At 69.7% G+C, this 12,606-nt stretch overlaps 2 protein-coding genes and 1 non-coding gene across 9 annotated transcripts; 2 read left to right on the plus strand and 1 right to left on the minus strand.

Moving 5' to 3' along the window:
- Positions 1 to 244: 244 nt before the first annotated feature.
- Positions 245 to 2,767, plus strand: MYL6 (myosin light chain 6). Of its 2 annotated transcripts, XM_052810211.1 has the most exons (7): positions 245 to 374; positions 567 to 594; positions 1,279 to 1,422; positions 1,492 to 1,665; positions 1,926 to 2,003; positions 2,137 to 2,175; positions 2,578 to 2,767. In XM_052810211.1, exons 1-6 carry the CDS (start codon positions 372 to 374, stop codon positions 2,163 to 2,165), a joined length of 456 nt encoding a protein of 151 aa, XP_052666171.1. In that variant the 5' UTR covers positions 245 to 371; the 3' UTR covers positions 2,166 to 2,175; positions 2,578 to 2,767. The 2 variants fall into 2 exon arrangements, with proteins under 2 accessions (XP_052666171.1, XP_052666172.1); XM_052810212.1 differs by lacking the exon at positions 2,137 to 2,175.
- Positions 2,768 to 3,094: 327 nt separating this feature from the next.
- Positions 3,095 to 11,778, minus strand: SMARCC2 (SWI/SNF related, matrix associated, actin dependent regulator of chromatin subfamily c member 2). 6 transcript variants are annotated; one of them, XM_052810122.1, is made up of 29 exons: positions 11,611 to 11,778; positions 11,323 to 11,442; positions 10,145 to 10,230; positions 9,741 to 9,822; positions 9,570 to 9,662; positions 9,400 to 9,469; positions 9,189 to 9,258; positions 8,992 to 9,067; positions 8,772 to 8,903; positions 8,560 to 8,675; positions 8,317 to 8,441; positions 8,148 to 8,207; positions 8,014 to 8,051; positions 7,597 to 7,727; positions 7,428 to 7,499; positions 7,223 to 7,336; positions 6,970 to 7,123; positions 6,746 to 6,838; positions 6,396 to 6,512; positions 6,265 to 6,327; positions 5,929 to 6,187; positions 5,275 to 5,436; positions 5,130 to 5,194; positions 4,910 to 5,039; positions 4,651 to 4,817; positions 4,410 to 4,544; positions 3,989 to 4,310; positions 3,517 to 3,888; positions 3,095 to 3,293 (listed from the first exon to the last, which is right to left on the minus strand). In XM_052810122.1, exons 1-29 carry the CDS (start codon positions 11,719 to 11,721, stop codon positions 3,217 to 3,219), a joined length of 3,612 nt encoding a protein of 1,203 aa, XP_052666082.1. In that variant the 5' UTR covers positions 11,722 to 11,778; the 3' UTR covers positions 3,095 to 3,216. The 6 variants fall into 6 exon arrangements, with proteins under 6 accessions (XP_052666082.1, XP_052666085.1, XP_052666081.1 ...); XM_052810125.1 differs by having other exon boundaries at positions 3,805 to 3,888; positions 6,396 to 6,515; XM_052810121.1 differs by having other exon boundaries at positions 6,396 to 6,515.
- Positions 11,779 to 12,171: 393 nt separating this feature from the next.
- TRNAS-CGA (transfer RNA serine (anticodon CGA)) lies at positions 12,172 to 12,253 on the plus strand. Its single transcript has one exon. It is a non-coding gene; the product is annotated as a tRNA-Ser (tRNA).
- The last annotated feature ends 353 nt before the right edge of the window (positions 12,254 to 12,606 follow it).

Genomic DNA, 12,606 nt, shown 5'->3' on the forward strand with positions numbered 1-12,606 from the left:
TATGGGCACTGGGGTGGCTCCTGGGGGGCGGGGGGTGGGTGCCCTCCATGGGGTGTGGCCGTTAGGGTGTGACCCATGCGCTGCCGTCACGGGGGTGCCCGTGGTGATGTCACTCGTGGGGGTGTCCCCCATCGCTGTGCCCCCCCCCCCCCCCCCCGACCCCGCTCCGTGCCCTTCTATAGACAAAAAATGCCCCCCAGGAGAAGGGGCGTGGCCTCGCCTCCCCTCATGCATAATGCATCGCCTAATTAGCGCGCCGTGACGCAGCCGGCGCGCGGCCAATGGGCGGGCGGTGACGCCGGTCGGTAGAACGCGCCCGCCCGCCGCCCGCGGCCCAGAGCGGGGAAGCAGGAACGGGAGCGGCCGCCGCCATGGTGGGGGCACCGGGAACCGGGGGGTCCCGCGGGGGATGCGCGGGCGGGGGGGGACGGGGATGCGGGGGGGCTGGATCCGGGGCGGGGGGGGGGGGCTCGGGGGGGGGGGGGCGGTCGGCGGGCACCGGGAGCGGCCGGTACCGGTACCGGTGCCGGTGCCGGTGCCAGCTGACCGCCGCGCTCTCCCCGCAGTGCGATTTCTCGGAGGAGCAGACTGCGGGTGAGTGACCGGCACCGGGCACCGGGCATCCCCCCCCCCGGGACCGGCCCCGCCGCCCCCAGCGCTTCCTGCGCGGCCGCGGGTGGGGCCGTTCCCGGGGCAAAGTCCCGCCCGGGCGGGACCGTTCGTGCCGGTGGGGCGGGAGGGGGGGGGGGGGGAAACGGGACCGGGCTCCGGGGCGGGGGGGGGGCGCGGGCCCCTTTTGCGCCATTTGCCCTTATATGGGCATAGCGTGGGGCCGGGCCGCGCATTCCTGCGGGGTGGGGCCGCCCGGCTTCCCGGGGGGGGGGCGGGGGGGGGAGGGGAACCGGGCCGGGGGGGGCGGCCCCGGGGCCGCTTCGGGCGGGGGCAGCATCCCGGCCGCGCCCGACGCGGGGGGGGGGGGGGCCGCGACCTCCATCCCCGCCGGCGTCGGGTTCCACCGGGAAACCGGACCCCGCCCGGGAAAGAAACCCGACCCGGGGCAGGGGGGGGGGTGTTTGTGGTGTCCCGGGTTGGGGGGGGGGGGGCAGGTAATGGGGTCCCCAAGGTGCGGGGTCCCAGGGATGCAGGCGGCGGGGTCCCATCAGCGTGGGGTCTGTGGATGCAGCATCCCTCGGGACGGGAGGTCTGGCGGGGGGGGGGGGTCCCGGTGAGCCGGGGGGGGGGTCCCGGAGGTGCTGACGCGGGGGGGGGGTCCGGCAGAGTTCAAGGAGGCGTTCCAGCTCTTCGACCGCACGGGGGATGGGAAGATCCTGTACAGCCAGTGCGGGGACGTGATGCGGGCGCTGGGCCAGAACCCCACCAATGCCGAGGTCATGAAGGTGCTGGGCAACCCCAAGAGCGATGGTGAGTGGAGGACAGCTCCCCCCCCCCAGACTCCCCGGGACCCCCCCACCGACGGTCTCTCTCCCGCAGAGATGAACCTGAAGACGCTGAACTTTGAGCAGTTCCTGCCCATGATGCAAACCATCGCCAAGAACAAGGACCAGGGCTGCTTCGAGGACTACGTGGAGGGGCTGCGGGTCTTCGACAAGGAGGGCAACGGCACCGTCATGGGGGCCGAGATCCGCCACGTCCTCGTCACCCTGGGTGAGCATCACCCCCCCCCCCCCCCAGGTCCCCAAATCCCTGCGAGCCCTCAGGGACCCCTCAAACACCCCCGAAGCCCCCCAAAGCCCAACCAGCCCCAGGGACCCCATGAACTCCCAGCCAGTCCTGGGATTCTCACAAGCCCCCAGCCAGCCCCAGGGACCCCCCCCCCCCCAAAGGCCTGCAAGCCCTGGGGACCCCCAGTGTGTCGTGTTGTCCCCCCCCAAAATCACCATGGGGTGACGCGGGCTGTCCCGCAGGCGAGAAGATGACGGAGGAGGAGGTGGAGCAGCTGGTGGCCGGGCATGAGGACAGCAACGGCTGCATCAACTACGAAGGTGAGGCCGGGGGGTGCTGGGGGTCCCGGGGGTGCTGGGGGTCCCAGAGGTGATGGGGGTGACGGGGGTCCCGGGGGGCTCGGCCGCGGCCCCGCTCCCTCCCTGACCATCATGTCTCCTTCCTTCCTCCCAGCGTTTGTGAGACACATCTTGTCAGGGTGACGCCGCAGGGGTACGCCTCCCCCCCCCTCCTGCTCCCCTCAGTTACTTCCAGTTTTTTTTTCTGCCTATTTTTTCGGTGGTGTCTTTTTTTTTTTTAAAAAAGCCAAAAAAAAAAAAAAAAAAAAAAGGCCGCCTGGTTTGCGCTCTCGCCCTTGGTGCAGCCCCTCCTTCCCCCCCGCATGCCCCTCTGCATGGAGCCCCCCTGCGTGCTGGGGCTGGGATGTGGGTGCTGGCATGGGGGGGGCCGGTGGACACCCCCCCACAGGGGGGCCAGGGCTGCAGCGATGCCGGTTCCTCCCTGCGCTCTTCAGCCGTTTGACTTTGGTTTTCCTGCCTCTCTCCGGGACGAGGGCTGGGGGGGCCCGGCAGCCTGCCTCCCCCCTCACCCTGCTCTCCCCCCTTCTCTCCACAGAGCTGGTCCGGATGGTGCTGAGCGGCTGAAGACCCCTCGTGTCATCATGTGTTCTCCCCCCCCCATCACTCTTGGTTTTGTGCCTTTTCCCTCGTTTTCCTGCCACCACCAAGCCCCCCTGCCCTCCCGCTAGTGGCCCCACCGGCTAAGTTATTGCTCCACGGCATCAAATAAAGTGTCGGAAAGGTGACGCTGGGTTGGTGAACCTCTGTGTGTCCCCCCCCCAGACAGACTCTGCACCACGAGGCTGTTTGTTTCTTCCCGCCCCAGGGACTTGGAATTTTATTTTTGTTGGTTTTTTTTAAAAAAAAAAAAACAAACCCAAAACAAAACACAAACGAAAGTGGGGGGATGACAACTGAGAAGGAGCTGGGGGGGGGGAATGCCCATGTGCCGGGGGGAGTGGAGCTGTCTCATAAATAGCCGGGGGGGAGCAGGGTCCCCGGCCCGCCCAGGGAGACCAACACTTCTTAAATAAAATCCAGGACAATCATAAAAAAATACCAAAGCTGGGGGGGTCGGGGGGGGGGGGCAGCTTCCTTTGGGGTGCCTTGCAGGGGCGGGAGGGGCCGGTCTCCCCAGGCCGGTGGTGGCGGCGGGGCTGGGGGGGGCTGCGGCATCCTCGGCCCTGGCGGGGGCTCACTGCGTGGGGGGGACGGGGGTGGCCGTGCTGGGGCTGGGCGCGATGGGGTCCGTCTGCAGGGGGGGGCCTTGCTCTGCAGGGAGAGAAAAGAAAGAGCGGGGGGGGGGGGGTCACATCTGGGGGGGGCAAAGGGGTGCACGAGCACCTCTTGCCCCACAGCTCTGGGGATGGGTTGAGCCCCCCCCCCCGCCCCATGCCTGTGAGTGGGTCCCCCCCCTCCCTGAGCCCCTCCCGGTGGGTCCCCCCCTCCCCGTTCCCGGTGGCCCCCCCCCCCCCAGACCCCCCTCATGTCTCACCTGCGAGGAGGCCGGGGTTGGGAAGGAGGCTTCCCTGCACGGCGGCCACGATGGCGGGGCTGTGCGCGGCGGCCGAGCCCCCCGCGAGGTGCGGCAGGGCCAGGCCGGGTGGGTGGGTGGTGGGGGGCAGCCCCCCGGACGGCATGCTGCTGGCGAGGGCCCCATGCAGCGGGAGGGCGGGCGGGTTAGCGGGGAAAGTGGCGCCGAGGGGCTCGGCGGGGGGGTTAGCCATGCTAAATGGGATGGCGGATGGAGGCAATCCGAAGGGCAGGGCCGCGGGCGCATTACCGGGCACGGCGGGGTGGCCGCTGCCACCGAGGCTCCCAGCCAGGCTCTGGGACGGCGGCTGCTGCCCGGGGAACGGCGCCGGGGCTGCGGAGAGAGCGGGAAGCGGGGAGGGGGTTGTCGGCGCCGAGACCCCCGCGTTGAGGACCCCCTCCAACCCACCCAAGCCCTCGGCACCCCGACTCACCGTGCGGGACGGCCGGGGCGCCCGGCGGCGGGGGCGGCTGCGGCGGGGGGGCACCGGGCAGCGGCTGCCCCACGGGCTCGGCGGGGGCCACCATGGCGGGGGCGGGCGGCGCGCCCAGCGGGTGGGCGGCGGGGGCCAGGGGGGCACCGGCGGCGGTGGCGGGCAGGGGCTGGGCCCCCGGCGGCAGCGGGGGCGGCTGCTGCTGCTGCTGCTGCTGAAGGTGCTGGAAGTGCTGCTGGCGGGCGCGCATCTCCGCGTACTTCAGCTGCTCCATGTGGAAGGCCTGACGGTCCGCCAGCAGCTGCTGCCGCTGGTACTCCAGCTGGGGGGGACACGGCGGGGCGGGGGGGGGGGAGCGTCAGCAGGGGATGCTGGAGCGGGGGCAAGCGCCTGGCTCCCCCTCCCCATCGGTATCACTCACGGCCTCGCGCTCCCGGTCCATGATGGTCTCCAGCTCCTCGAAGTGCCGCAGCTTGATCTCCAGCTTCTTCATCTGCGTCTCCACCAGCAGTGCCACCAGCGACTTGATCTTACGCTCCTCCACTGCTGCCAAGTGCTGGGGGGGTGGGCGGCACCAGAGACGGGGTGGGGGGGGGTGTCAGCACCTGCGCCCAGGCTTCACGGCCCCCCCCCAGCCCTGAGCCCCGACCCCAGCCCCTCACCTTGGCCTTCACGGCAGCAGCGGCCAGGGCAGCGGCGGCAGCGGTGGAGAGGTTCCCCTCGCCGATGTCCCGCTCCACCTTGGCCTTGCGCTCGGCCTCCGGCTCCGGTGGCTCCTTGGGCGCCTCGTCCGGCCCCTCCTTCGCCTCCTTCTCCTTCTCTGGCTCCCCTGTGACAGGGCAGGGGGGGGCCGTGTCGGCAGGGCAGAGCTGTGAGGGGGGCTCAACATCCCACCCTAGCACAGCCGGGGGCCCCGCTCACCCGCACCATCGCCATCACCCTTGTCGGGCTCCTTCTCGCCCTCCGCCTCCTTCCCCTTCTCCTCCTCCTTCTTGGGTGCCTCCCCAGCCTTCTCCTTCGCCTCCTCCTCCGCGGCGCCATCCCGGGGCTCCTGGGGAGGGACCGGCCCCGTGGCCGCTTGAGTCCCTGTGCCAGCCACCCTCCCCAGACCCCCGCGCCCCCTCCCCGGGCCAGCCGATACCTTGGCCTCCTTCTTCTCCTCTGTCGGCTGCGCCTCTGCCCGCGCCTCCTCCGTGCCACTCTCCTCTGGGGACACAAGCGCAGGGTCAGGCCCCATTGCTGCCCGCCCCAGGCCTGGCAAACTCATCACACCGACCTCGCCTCACCTATCCGCTCCGGCTCGTCGGAGGTGGTGCCGGCGATGCCGCTGCTCTCCAGCCCGAACGCGGGGTCGGCCTTGCCCGTCACCTTGGCCGCCTCCTCCACCTTGCGGACATGGGCCTCCACCAAGGCCGTGGGCACCTCCTCCTTCATCTTGGAGAACTCCTCTGCAGGGCAGCGCCGTGGGCCCTCAGCGGGGCCGGCAGCGGGGCCCCCAACGCCCCTTGGAGCCAGCCCTGGTCCTCAGCGTTCCGTGTCTCTTGAGGGGCTTGTCCCATCCCTCATCGGGCTCATCCTGCCTCCCCACAGGACTTGTCCTGCCTCGCTATAGAATGCCCTATAGGACTCATCCCATCTCCTCGTAAGAGTTATCCTGCCACCCTGCAGGACTCCCTATAGGACTCAGCCCTTCTCCCTATAGGACTCTCCCTGTCTCCCCATAGCACTTATCCATCACCCCATAAGACTCGTCCCGTCTCCCTACAGAACTCATCCCATTCTCCTACGGGACTCCCCACAGGACTCATCATCTCCCCATAGGACTCAGCCCACCTCCCTATAGGACTCAGCCCTGTCCCCCCCAGAACTCGGCCAGGGCCCCCCCCTTCCAGGGCCGGACCCCCACCCGCGCCGTGCCCCGCCGGGAGGGGCCGCATTACCCAGAGCCGACTTGGCGGCGGCGGAGGCGACGCGGGGGTCGACGACGGAGGCCAGGAAGGCGACGGTGCTCATGACGGGGTTGCCAGACTGGCTGAAGGGGATGGGCTGGTAGGCCAGCGGCCCCAGGGACGCCTCCGAGTCCTCCAGGTAAGGGTCCTCGATGGGCAGCCGCAGGAAGTGTAGGATGCATTCGTCCTGCGTCCGGCTGCCCACGTGCTCCGACACCTTGTTCCAGTCGTCCTTGTACATCTCCAGGGCCTGCGGGATGGAGCGGGGGGCTGTCAGCAGGGGCCGGCGGTCCCATTGCCCCCCGCTCCCCGTGGAGCCCCACTCACCTCCAGCAGCAGCAGCGTCTCCTGCTCCGTCCACTCCCGCGTGGCGCTGGCGGCGGCTTTGCTCTGCGGGGGGAAGAGAGGGGTGAGCGGCGGCAGGCGGGGGGACGGGGACGGGGACGGGGGGTGCCCACCTTGGAGGGGACGTTCTTCTTGGTGTACATGTCGGTGCGGAGGCCGAAGTTCTGCATGTCGGCTGGCTTCTCCTTGCTCTTGTCGGGGAAGTTCAGCATCTGCTGCGAAGCCGAGGTCTGCTGCCAGGGGAGGAGAGGGGACGCTGGGGACACGGCCGCGGGAGACGGGCCGCGAGGATGCCGGTCCCCCCCCACCCCATCCCAGAGAAGCCTTTGTGTCCCATCTCGTCACGGTGTCCCCCCCGCGTCCCTGCTCCCCGGGGCAGGGCGGCATGCGGGGCGCGAGGGGGAGGAGGGAAGGAGCCTTCCTCGGCCAGCGGCGGGGGGACGGACCCCAAGGAGCCGCCTACCAGCTCCGGCTTCCCCTTCACCGTCTCGGTGACGAGGTCTTCGATCTCTTTGCTCTTGCGGCCCGTCTTGGCGTCGCCGTCGCTCTGCCGGCCCTGAGGCACGGATCGAAGCTGTGCGATCCCCCCACCCCCCCACCCCACCCCGCGCCCGGCCCCCGCGGGGACCGGGGGAAGGCAGAGGGGGGACACGGCTGGGCGAGGAGCGGCCGCCCCCGCGCACCCACCTGGGGTGTTTTGGGCTGCAGCGGCACCAGCCCCGAGGGCGTATCGGCCAGGACGTGGAAGTGGGAGGTCGGCGGGGGGCCCATGGGGGTGGGCCGGCTCTCGGCATCCACCTGATAGTTGATGAGGCCCCACTGCTCCAGGAAGGCGTGGACCCTGCGGAGAGCCAGGGCTCAGACCCCGCCGGTCCCTCTGCCAGCACCAAGGTGCCAAACCGATCCCCCCCCGCCACAACCCCACCGGCGCCGGACCCACCGCATGATGGCACAGACATCCCCGGCCAGGTTGCGGCGGCACGCCGTGGAGGTCAGGTACTCCTGGGGGTTGAGCCGGTACGTGTCGATCATGAAGTTGCGGTATGCCAAGTATCTGGGGGAGAGGGGCAAGGTGTCAGTGCCGCCTGCGGCCCCACCGGCACCAGGAGGGACTGGGGAAGGGGTGGGTGGGGGTTCGGCCTCACATTTCGGGGGTCTTGGATTTATTCTTGCCATTGAAGAACTCGGGCAGGGCTCGGCGCTCGATGGCGTGGACGCTGCAAGAAGAGACGCTCAGGGAGAGCCTGGCCTGGCAGCCCCGCACTGTCTGGCTGGCGCCCCGTGGCACCGTCCTCATCCTCAGCTGTCCCGTACCTGTTGTAGTCGAACCAGGCAGCGTAGCTGGGGATGATGATGTGGTGGGTCTGCTCCGTCACATTGTCCTCGTGCAGGTCGGGGTTCTTGGCCTGCTCCCCCTTGCTGCCGGTTCCGTTCTCCTCCTCATCCTGCCAGAGACCAGCACCACATGGCCATGGGGGTCCTGAGCCCCCCTTTTGGACCCTTCCTCATCCTCACCGAGAGCAGCATGAGGCCAAAAGCACAGAGCAAAACTACGTGTGGCCCCAGGGATGACAGGAAGGGCAGAAAGGGGCCCTTTTGTCCCCAAAAGAGGGACAAGAAAAGAGGGATAAAGAGGCGACCATCCAGCGATGGTGACCGCCGCGCTGGGGTGGGAACATCTTCCCTGGAGGAGTGCTGGGCTGGGGAGGAGGGGACGGCCCTGGGCCTCACCTTGCCGGCCGTCTCCATGCTTTCGTCCTCCTGTTCATCTGGAAGAGAGGAGAACAGGGGCAGGTTTGGGCACCGCCAGGTCTGTGGTGCCAGGGGACCTGCCCCGGCGCTCGGCCCCGGCGCCTCGGACTCACCCAGGTCTGTCATGGTGCCCCCCTTGACAGGCGCAGACTCCGAGTCCTTCTTGGTGTTGACTGCAGCAGAGGGAAGCGGCGCTGAGCACCCCAGGGATGGGCCCCCACCCCAGCCCACGCTTGTGATGGGGGGACCCTGTGGGGGGGGCTGCTGGCCCCCCACCCTGACCTGTCTTGGGCAGGGTGACCTCCTCCACGTTGGGGACGGGCGAGGGCTCGTCCATGTCCTTCGTCAGGTCCTCCTGCTCCTCCTCACGGTGCCCTCGTTTGGATTTGTTGTAGGGGGTGGAGGGTCTGCGAAGGGAGAGACCCCCCGTGTCCCAGTCACCACCGCACCCCAGGGCCCAACACCCCACAGCCCCTGCCCCGGGGCTGGATCTGACCCTGCCACCTTGCCCCAGCCTGGGCTCACCCCTTCTTCGCGTTCTTCTTCTTGGCCTCTGGGGTAGGCGAGGGGGAGGGTGAGCGCTTTCGCTTCTTGTAGTTGCCTCCCTTCTTGTCCCGCCTGTCCGAGTCAGGGCTGTTCACCTGGGGGAGACAGGGGGTCACTGGGTCCAACCGAGCGGGATGACCAAGCAGAGACCCCCATTTTCCCCCGCCATGGCTTTGCCGCCCCGCTCTGACCTCGTCTGTCAGCGTCTTGGCTGAGATCTTCTTCCTGCGGGCAACAGGGCTCTTCTCGTCCGTCACCTCATAGTCCTCCTCATTCATCCACTCGTTGAAGGTGTCCGTGTCCAGGATCCACTTGGCGTGGACCTGCCGGGCAGGGGTGCAGGCGCGTCAGGCAGCCAGCAGGCAGGGGAGGGGGCTGCAGCCGCCATCCCAGCCTGGGGGACCTCGTTACCTTCCGGGGCTTCTCCGGTGTTGGGGCGTCCTCTACAGAGGCCTCAATCTCGCTGGCGGGGATCCAGGTGTCATAGCTGCGGGCGCAGAGGAACGGGGTGAGAGCGGCATCCACAGCGGTGTGGGCACCCCGTGGGCATGGGGAGGCTCCATCAGGCTTCAGCCGCGTCCCCACAGCCCCCGCCCGGGCCCCCTCACCTGTCAGGGTAGTAGCCCCAGTGCAGCAGGACCTGCTTGTCGCGCTTCATGACCGGCCGGACCCACTCCTCTGTGGGAGACACGGAGCGGGGCCGGCACTGAGCACCAAGAGCTGCCCGTGACGCCCAGCACGGCTCTGGCCCCCAAACACCACCCCCCTCCCCGGCGTTTCGCCATGAGCTTGGAGCAGGGGGCTCCCCCTTGCACCCACCTTCCTCCAGGTTCCCGGGGACAGGACAGACAATGTGGGATGCGTTGCTCTTGTCCTCGGTCACCGTGCCCTGCGAGGAGAGCGAGGGAGTGGGTCCGGGGCTGAGTGCCCGGGATGAGGCGTTGGATGGGCCCCCACCCTGTGCCCCCCACCCTGACGCTGCCACTGACCTGGTGCCTCTTGACGATGTCTTTCAGCTTGCTCAGCAGCTTGGGCTCGATCTCCTGGTGCAGGAAGATGTTGGGCCGGGCCAGGCAGTTGTTCTGGAGAAGGAGAGCAGAGCGGTGAGCGGGTGGGGGAGAAGGGGGGCCCGGGGGGGGGGCAGGGGCGGCGCCTCCTACCTGCACCAAGGATTTCTCGATGGTCATGAACATCTCCACGTTGCGGTCCATCCGCGAGGGATTCTGGAAATCGAAACGCCGCCTTATTGGAAGAAAAGAGCGACTCTCATGAAAGCCACAGCTCAGGTCTCCTCGTCAGCATCCAAAGCCTGGGGGGTTGGGGGGGGACACGTGCCTGAACCCCATCAGGGGTCCATGGTGATGGGAGGGGGCACATTCCCCAGCACCTGCTTGCTATGGAGGTGGGTGCCCTACAATCAGCCCACCTCTGTGCAGCCCCTGGCCAAGGCCACCCCAGGGCATTCCCATGGAGGGGACCCCCCACCCTGGCCCTGTGACCTGCCCCCCCGGCCCCCTCCTGCTCCCAGGACCCCCAGCCCCGACAGGCGCAGGCGGGCGCTCACCATCCTTGGTCGCTCTTGAATTTATAGGCCGCTGCCAGGATGTGGCACAGGGCTCCTCCCGCCTTGAAATCCAAGAAGCATTTTATCTGTAACGGGAAGAAAGGAGTCGGGGGGGGGGGCGGCCACGCAGGGTGGGCTGCGTTCCTGGTGTGGCAGGGAGCTGGGTGGGGTGCCATCCCCATGTCAGGGTGCCATCCCCATGTCGGGGTGCCATCCCCTTGTTGGGCTCTGTCCCTGGGCTGGGATGCAGTCCCTGCGGTGTTGGGGCACTGTCCCCAGTTGGGGACCTGTCCCTGTGTTGGGACGCTGTCCCGGGGTCCCCGGGGTGCTGTCGTGGGGTCCCCAGGGTGCAGTCCCCAGGTCTATAAGGTGTCGTCCCCGGGTCCTTGGGGTGCTGTCCGTGGTCAGGGCCCTGTCCCAGTGTCGGGGTGCTGTCCCTGGTGGGACGCTGTCCCCTGGTCGTTGGGGCACAGACCCTGCTTGGGGGCAGTTCCCAGCAGGACAGTGCCCAAGTGTCACCTGCCACTGTCCCCAGGACACTGGGGCACTGTCCCTGACCAGGGCACTGTCCCGCACTGGGGCACTGTCCCGGGTCACCGGGTGCTGTCCGTGGTTGGGCGCTGTCCCTGGGTCACTGGGGCCTTGTCCCCAGCTCTTTGGGGTGCTGTCCCTGCTCAGGGCCTTGTCCCCCGTTCACTGGGGCACTGTCCCTGCTCAGCCTTGTCCCCAGGTCTTTGGGGCCTTGTCCTCGGCTCATTCAGGTGCTGTCCCCGGGTCTTTGGGGCGCCGTCCCTTCTCAGTGCCTTGTCCCTGGGCCATCAGGGCCTCGTCCCCGGCTCACTGGGGCTCCGTCCCCATGTCTTTGGGCGCTGTCCTCGCTCAGGGCCTGTTCCCCAGGTCTTTGGGGCCTTTTCCCTGGGTCTTTGGGGCACTGTCCCTGCTCAGCCTTGTCCCCAGCTCTTTGGGGCACTGCCTCCGGGTCTCCAGAGCCTTGTCCCCGGGTCACGAGGCTGCCGTCCCCCCCGTCTTTGGGGCTCTGTCCCTGCTCGGGGCCTTGTCCCCAGGTCCCCGGGTGTTGCTGGGCCTCGCCCCCCGCCGGGGCGCAGCCCCCGGCCCACCGCGTCCCCGTCCCCGGTGCCGCCACCGGCTGCCCGCCGCCCGCCGCGGCGGGGGCTCACCGGCAGCTTGGTGAGGGGCGCGTTGCTGACGTGCTTGCCGAAGACCTCCTCCTGGAACTGCAGCAGCTGCACCACCAGGCTCGACAGCGACTTGTTGGTGGGGGGTTCGGCCTGGATGTACTGCGGGGGCAGAGTGGGGGGGGGGGGGGGTCAGCGCCGGGGCCGGGGCCGGGACCGGGCCCGGGGGGGGGGGGCGGGGGCGGCGATGGCGGCGGCGGGGCCGTGACAGGCCGGGCCCGGCGGGGCGGGGGCCGGCGGCGGCGCCCCCCGCCCCCCGCCGCGGCCTACCTTCTTGTAGTTCTTGCCGAGCCAGAGGCGGACGTTGTCGAACTGGCTGACGGTGTCCGAGGCCTCGTAGTACTTGACGTTGGGGCCGCCGTCCTTCTTCCGCACCGCCATCTTCGAGCGGGCCGGGCCGCCTCCCGCCGCCTCCCGCCGCGCCGCGCCCGCTCTACCGCCCCCTGCCGGCCCCGCCCCGCCCCGCGCCCGCGCTACCGCCCCCTGCCGGTCCCGGGGCGCGTCGCCTTCTCCCGCCGGCGCTGCGCGAACGTCGCCGGCTCGGTACCGGCGAGGACGGGCCGTGGAGGACCCTGACGGGTCGGGGGCTCGGTGACGCCCCCCGCCGACTCCGCACACACACACACGCACACACACAGCTCCCCGCGGGGGAGGCGGCCCGGTCGGGCGGTCCCGGGGCGGGGGGTGTGAGCGGGGCCGGGAACGGCGGCGGGGCACCGGGAGGGGTGGGGAGGCGGTGTGAGGCCGGGAGCAGCGTACCGGGCGGGGCGGGGCGGGGCGGGCGGCGGCGGGGCCCGGTCTAGGCGGAGCGCGGCGGAGGGTGGCGCGGGAGTCACGGTGGCCGAGTGGTTAAGGCGTTGGACTCGAAATCCAATGGGGTTTCCCCGCACAGGTTCGAATCCTGTCCGTGACGCTGACCGCGTTTTTGCGGAGGCCACCGCAGAACGGGGCCGCGGTGGGAGGGGGGGGTGGGTCACAAGTCGGGGGGGGCTTCCCAACCCCGGTACCCGCTCTTTTGACAGCGGGGCTCGGACGGGGGGGGCTACTCCTTTTGGGGGACCACACCTTGGGGGGGGGGGGCTGCAGAGCCGGGTACAGGGGACAACCCACGGACCCCAGTGGCAGGACCTGTCCGTCCCGGGGGGGGGGGTCCCAGCCGAGGGGACCCACAACGGCAGCACCCAGGAAAGGCGTTTATTGATCTCAGCGACACAAAGAGACAGGAGGGACCCCATGGCCCCCCCCCGAGATGGGGAGGACTCCCAC

Source organism: Harpia harpyja, chromosome 15 (genome assembly GCF_026419915.1).
Source record: "Harpia harpyja isolate bHarHar1 chromosome 15, bHarHar1 primary haplotype, whole genome shotgun sequence".
Lineage (NCBI taxonomy): Eukaryota > Metazoa > Chordata > Aves > Accipitriformes > Accipitridae > Harpia > Harpia harpyja.